A 6,806-nucleotide genomic window follows, 5' to 3' on the forward strand; every position below is an offset into this window, starting at 1 on the left:
TAGTAAACACTAATAATACAAATACCCAGCAAACACTAATAATACAAATACCTAGCAAACACTAATAAAACAAATACCCAGTAAACACTGCTAAAACAAATACCTAGTAAACACTAATAATACAAATACCTAGTAAACACTAATAATACAAATACCTAGTAAACACTAATAATACAAATACCTAGCAAACACTAATAATACAAATACCCAGTAAACACTGATAATACAAATACCCAGTAAACACTAATAATACAAATACCTAGCAAACACTAATAATACAAATACCCAGTAAACATTAATAATACAAATACCCAGTAAACACTACTAAAACAAATACCCAGTTAACACTAATAATTTGATCAATTTGAATTCGGTTTATAATACTGTTATATGTACATGTTCTATGTTTTACATATTTATTCACATTTTGTACAGAAAACAGAGACGTTCTATGTGTTTGCAGTGTAACAGAAAAGGAGAAAATGCAACGGATCAGGCCGCGATTTGAACCCGGGTCCCCTGAATCTCTACCAACTGAGCTCTCTGGCCACCGGCGATCGAACCCAGTTGACCGACACATTCCTTCCTCTTTACATGCCTTCACACCTTGAAGACATCAACCCATGTACCCAGGATCTTTATCCCCTGGCAGGCATTTTCACCTGCCAGTTCCAGGGGCTGGTCCACGGCACCAAGTGTTAACAGAAGGGGAGAAAATGCAATGGACCAGACCGGGATTCGCACCGGGGCCCCCTGAATTCTCTAGTCAGGTGCTCTAACAATTGAGCTCACTGGCCACCGGTGATTGAACCCGGTAAACCGCTACAGTACGATGCGTCCTTATGTGGACATTCGGGTAGGGATTCTGCTCAATGACGAGTAATGGATACAGACTCCGAACACTACAATACCGTGTTTTATTTTGTATACCGTAGTTTCTCCCCTGGTAGGGGTAACCAGTTTATAGATAGGAAGTTTGCTCAATGACATAACCAGTTTATAGACCAATCACAACACGCGTACATTATTAGAATGTCGGACGCCATCCCCCGGGTGTTCATGAGGATAACCACTTTAAATTGTACAAAGCTCACTGAAATAATGAGCAGTGATGATTACACCGATAATCTGTCAACTTCGGTTTGTTTCCAATATGACACGGGTCATTGGTCGTCACGTACTTCCGGTATCCGTAGAGAGATCACCATTTCCTTCCGCCTCCTCTCCTCTCTATGTACCTCATATTTCCTACAGAACAAGAATGTGATAGTATAGTTTGGCCTTATTCTTTTTTTTTTTTTTTTTTTTTTTTTTTTTTTTTTTTTTTTTTTGGATGTCTGAACATATCTTATTGTAGAGATGTTTGTGCTTATAACATGATAATCGGGCACAAGTTCTTTAAAAAAGACTTAGAACGCCCTCTCCTATGTTACAAGTGATGACACTAAATAATGTTAACTATATCTCACCACAATGATACCAAAGGTTCGTTTTAACATAAAACAGTAGTGAAAATTCTGACAGTAGATATGCTTGTTAAAATTTACAGATTGTTGATATGGTATGTGCCGATACAAAGTAAACTAAAAACGACCAGATCGTTTTAAAAAAAAGAATCGTACATTTTAGGGAAAATTGGCGCTGTAGATCTAGCATTAAATGTACAATCTCGCTTCAACTGCACCGATCCACCTAACCCGCTTCAGAAAGATCACGCAGAGGACAAGGTTTCATATTTTTATGTTTGAAATTTTATACTTCACGACGAGAAATATTTTTTTATTTGTTCCAGATTCATCCTTATCATCTATAAGATTTCATATATATGTAACACGTTCAGGTCGGTCAACCATTACTAAGTCGTGTTGTGCATTTTTGGAATGATTGAAAGCAAGTTAAAGGTGTTCTGTGAAATAATTATGAAAGTGAATTTAACCAAATTACCTGGACTAGTTCATGATTAGAAGTTGATATTTTTTATATCTTGAAAATTTTCTTGAACAGTTATCTGCCCTTGGGGAAAATAAGAAAACAATTTCAAATATTTCTGTGGTAAACTATATTAATTTGAAATCATATTTTGATAAAGAGTACGTTTGTGCAACTTTTTAACAAAAACGTTTGTATGAAAATCGCATCTTATTACAGTTGATAAATTATTAGAATAAAATATGCTTTTCCCATAGACTTAATGTAAATGCAAACTTTAAGGCGTAATTTATCGGTTAGTAATCAAAATTTTGAGAAATCCTGTGGTAGAATATTTTGATTTTACTAGCCCTTCAAAATGATATCAAAGTAAGAAAAATCCCACCATCCATTCACTAGATACAAAATATGCGAAGTGCTCGAGATGAACAAAATTAATTCGTTATAAACATAATTCGTTATATCCAACAAGTTCATAATGTGTTTTAAAACTACAATCACTAAGCTGTACCCGTGTTTCAAGTGCACACAGCTCTTCATTTCACACTTTTGTCAATAAATAAATGATTTCGACAACAAGTACTTCTATAGAATATTTCATATTTTGTTCCCGAGTCCTAGTCTATAAAAGGACAAATATTCACATCCTTGGTGTGAAATATGAAAGTGCATGTATACACTGTATATAACTAAGGACTAAATATATAGGCATCTTAATGTAACGTAAACGGCAGCTAAATCTGTATTTCAAAATATATCTTCTCCCACACAAAAAGATTAATCTCAATATATCGAATTTTTGTTTTGTGTTTTGTTTTGTTCTTTTTAGGTATTTAATGATCTTGCATAAAATCTTACAATGATGTTTGTATAAATGTGTAACACTCAGCTGAGAGCAGTGTCCTGACCCCCCCCCCCCCCCCCCCCCCCCCCCCCCGACACCCCCTCCCCCAATCAGAATACGTCATAGTACATTAGTATGATTTGTGTTAGTTTTATAATACAGAACATTTTCTACCTGGCGAAGTACATGGAACAAGACACTGAAAAAAACAAGAACAACATGGCGCCCATCCCGGACAAGAAACCGGAAGTGAACCCTTCATAAGCGCTGTGCGGATCTTTTGGGAGACATCCTGTGAAAAAGACATATTTGTTTTCCTTCAAACTTGATGTTTTGTCAAAAATAATGCTTATAACTCGATTTCATACATTTGAGCTCTCAAGTCACTTACCGGCGCAAGCGAGATTCGAACCCGCGCCGAGCAGAGGTGAGAGGCAGTGTCATCGCGCTCAAAATCACACTGCCTCTCACCTCTGCTCGGCGCGGGTTCGAATCTCGCTCGCGCTGGTAAGTGAGAAAGTTTCCCAGTTTACTTGCGGAAGGTCGGTGGTCTCTTCCCAGGTACATTGTATCTGGGTTCTCTCTTCCATCAATAAAAACTGGGCGCCACCATATCACTGAAAAATTATTGAGTGTGGCGGAAAACATCAATTAATCAATCACAATTATAATATCCAATTCTATGTACTACATGAAAGGTGAAAATAACGAACAGTGATCAATCTCATAACTCCTAAAAGCAATACAAAATAGAGAGTTGGGCAAACACGGACCCCAGGATATACCAAAGGTGAGATCAGGTACCTAGCAGGAGTAAGCATCCCATGTCGACCGGTCACACCCGCCGTGAGCCCTAAATCATGTAGTATCTTGCAGCGTGGGCGATGTTAAATCGTAAATTAAAATATAATGAATAATTAGATAAATTGAAATTTAATGTTTTATATCTAATGACTATTCTTTTAATCTGTCTATTCATGGGGTTGGGTTTTTTTTGGGGGGGGGGGAGGGGGTACCTAAAATATTCGAATCAAAGAGAGAGGGGGCAGAGAGAGAGAGAGAGAGAGAGAGAGAGAGAGAGAGAGAGAGAGAGAGAGAGATTTTCATACTGATGCTGCAGTATTGACCAGCATAATCTTCGGGACACACACACCGGAAGTTACTTTGTACGCATGAACCATTGTTCAAACATGGGCTGGACGAGCAGTTTGTTCCTGAAGCAACTATTTGTTCTAAAAAAAAAATGTATAATTACGCTTTTCCTCCATAAAATATAGTTTTCTCGGGTCACATGATACAATTTTGAAATTGCATGCAATTGATGTATATAGTGGTTTCACGTATACTCGTAATGCATATGTATAGTGATTACACGTATAATACGTATCTAATTTAATGTATATATAGTGATTACACGTATAGATAAGATAAGATAAGTTTATTCCAATTTTGGGCCCAGAGGGCATAGCAGTAAGACAGTTTATAAAGAAGGAAATTCAAAAAAGAAAGAAAGTTTACAACATTAACTACAGGTTACATAGACTGCAAACTGAATGTGGATACAGCATGTTGGGGAAACAAGTACATACATATATGAATTGCTAATCATGTATATATACAAGTAGATGGACAGTATCAGTATTATACCAATATATGAATAATAAACTATAATGATTTTTGCAGTTTTAAAGCATCACTTCTTTTTCTGAAAGTTTGCACTAAATATTCACTCAATTTGACAATTACTGGTTTGTCTTCATTAATCATCAACCAAGTAAATTTGTCCTTATTTGTTAGATAGATAAAAATTTTGTTGAGCTTGTATATACAATTAAAAAACATATTTCTCTCTTCAACATAGAATGGACAATCAGTAAGGAAATGAAATTCATCTTCAACACAATTAAGGTTACATAATTCACATATTCTTTTGTTTCTTTCTAAAGAAATCTTCTGGCCAGAATTGGTTTTTGTAAATTCATATCTTCCTCTTTCAATTCGAAGGTCATGTTCACTAATTCGAAATCTACATAGAGTTTTTCTTAATTCTAGGGATTCTAAAAATATGTAACTTTCCATAGTAAAGTTTTCTCTAATTTAATGTATGTATAGTGATTACACATATATACGTATCTACTTTAATTATTCTCTGCTGCTTTGTCTGAATTCTGAATATCATGTACCTCATTTATATTGAAATGTTTGGCAATTTGCATGTCATTTGCATGATTTGTAAAAATAAAAGAACTTTTGCATGATAAATAGAGTGTTGATAGATAGGTAGACGGATGAATGGATGGATGGATAGATATATAGATAGACAGATAGATAGATAGATAGATAGATAGATAGATAGATATTTATTAATCTGGACAATTCAAACAAGTTTTTGTAGGTAACGTTAGATGTGATCTAATGTATTCATGCCCGAAATGATGAAATAACTTACCTATCAAGAAAAGGAAACATAACTGCATGTAAAGAGTCGGCCTTTGTGTTGTCTTCAGCATCCCGTGTTAATATCCAAACCGGAAACGCATCCGTTTTTTGTGTTGTTGATTTTTTTTCATTTATTTCCGGTTCCTGTACGACATTTAGTACTTTAATACATGTACACAGAGCCTTCCTAAACTCACCACTGAAAGTGCAAATATTAATTCAATTTTCAGATGATTCGGAGGCAATAGGAATACGTTACATCACGCAGCTCAGCTGGGAACACATCTTTATATTGATAGGAGATAAGACGACCGGGCTGGGAGCGAGTTTCAGATACATCGAGTAAGATTGTATCCGACAGGGAACGAGAGGCGTGCACAGTCATGTGATCGTTAGTATCACCAGCTGTCAAACGAATACGATTGCTTGTACAAGTTTTGTGAATGTCGCTGAGCGACATCAAACCGAGTAGCGAGTTAATGAAGACTGCCATGTCTCCTGCAATCAAGACCGAGTTTTACAGAATTACAAATTGCCCCCTTAATCCCATAGCAATGTACTACGAACATTTCTGATTCTGTACAACCGTTTGTTATTCTGTTTTTATCAACGTTCTCCTCATGACCAGGAGGTCGTCATGTGGTATCTGCTTGCTTTATTGTTAAGAGTGAAAATCACGTGACGCTCGGGTGGACTCTCAAAAGCCGTAACAGTGTTTATAGGTGCATCAACATGACAACAAAAAAAACCAATGATAAAGAATATAAACAAATAATCAGACAGCATACCAAAAAAAAAAAAAACACCACAAAACAAAGCAAACAAACAAATGATAAAGAATATAAACAAAAATCAAACAGAATACAAAAAGAAACCAATAAAAATAATGTTTTTTGAAAGCAGTCTGCAATTTCAGATGCATGCATTGCTTTTATGTTTAATATAAATAAATCGTTACGTCACTCCAGTTTTTATTTGATGATTTTGACATTTAATTTTAAACCATAAAATGTTTGTTTTTTTTATTCGGATGATGAAGGTAGCTAGCACAACAGAAAGAAAAAAAATCATAACCCGCGTTAGCGGATTAATGAATTTTTTCTGCAATGGATCCAACAAAAATGTACGTTCATCATCGGAAAGACATTTTTTTTAAAATTTACATTTTAATGTATTTTCTATAAACACGAACTAGATTTTAAGTATTAAAAATTATGATGGCACATTTCTGTCTCCTATTTACAACTTATTTTTCTATTGATTATGTCGACATGCAAGATAATTATGTCAACATGCAACATAAATATGTCAACGTGAAATAAATATAATTAAATATGAATTTGGAATTTTTTTTTTTAATTATCAAATATCGCCCATATGTGACTTACAACATGCTAGACGCAACTTATTTATATCGACATGCAACTTATTTATGTCGACATGCGAGATAAACATGTCGACATGCATATTTATCTCGCATGTCGACATAGATAAGTTAAATATCTACATAAATATATTAATATGTTGCATGTCGACTTTTTCTCGCATGTCAACATAAGTAAGTTGCATGTCAACATACATGTATTTTTTCTAA

The 6,806-nt window shown here is 35.0% G+C and overlaps 1 protein-coding gene across 2 annotated transcripts; it reads right to left on the reverse strand.

Annotated features, from left to right (window-relative positions):
* Positions 1 to 903: 903 nt before the first annotated feature.
* Positions 904 to 6,599, reverse strand: LOC125662329 (fat-like cadherin-related tumor suppressor homolog). 2 transcript variants are annotated; one of them, XM_048894509.2, is made up of 5 exons: positions 5,223 to 6,599; positions 3,883 to 4,005; positions 3,307 to 3,390; positions 2,948 to 3,065; positions 904 to 1,248 (listed from the first exon to the last, which is right to left on the reverse strand). In XM_048894509.2, the coding sequence occupies exons 1-5, from the start codon at positions 5,281 to 5,283 to the stop codon at positions 1,164 to 1,166; spliced, it is 471 nt and encodes a 156-aa protein (XP_048750466.2). In that variant the 5' UTR covers positions 5,284 to 6,599; the 3' UTR covers positions 904 to 1,163. The 2 variants fall into 2 exon arrangements, with proteins under 2 accessions (XP_048750466.2, XP_048750467.2); XM_048894510.2 differs by lacking the exon at positions 3,307 to 3,390 and having other exon boundaries at positions 5,223 to 6,591.
* Positions 6,600 to 6,806: the final 207 nt, after the last annotated feature.

Source organism: Ostrea edulis, chromosome 8 (genome assembly GCF_947568905.1).
Source record: "Ostrea edulis chromosome 8, xbOstEdul1.1, whole genome shotgun sequence".
Lineage (NCBI taxonomy): Eukaryota > Metazoa > Mollusca > Bivalvia > Ostreida > Ostreidae > Ostrea > Ostrea edulis.

Excerpts from the sequence above, each read along its gene's own strand:
- LOC125662329 (XM_048894509.2), bottom strand. The coding sequence starts at position 5,283 with ATGCTGAAGACAACACAAAGGCCGACTCTTTACATGCAGTTATGTTTC. Across the intron at positions 3,391-3,882 it reads TGGTCAATACTGCAGCATCA|TGATATGGTGGCGCCCAGTT; the intron begins GTATGAAAATCT and ends ATAATTTTTCAG. Across the intron at positions 3,066-3,306 it reads AGACCACCGACCTTCCGCAA|GATGTCTCCCAAAAGATCCG; the intron begins GTAAACTGGGAA and ends TCTTTTTCACAG.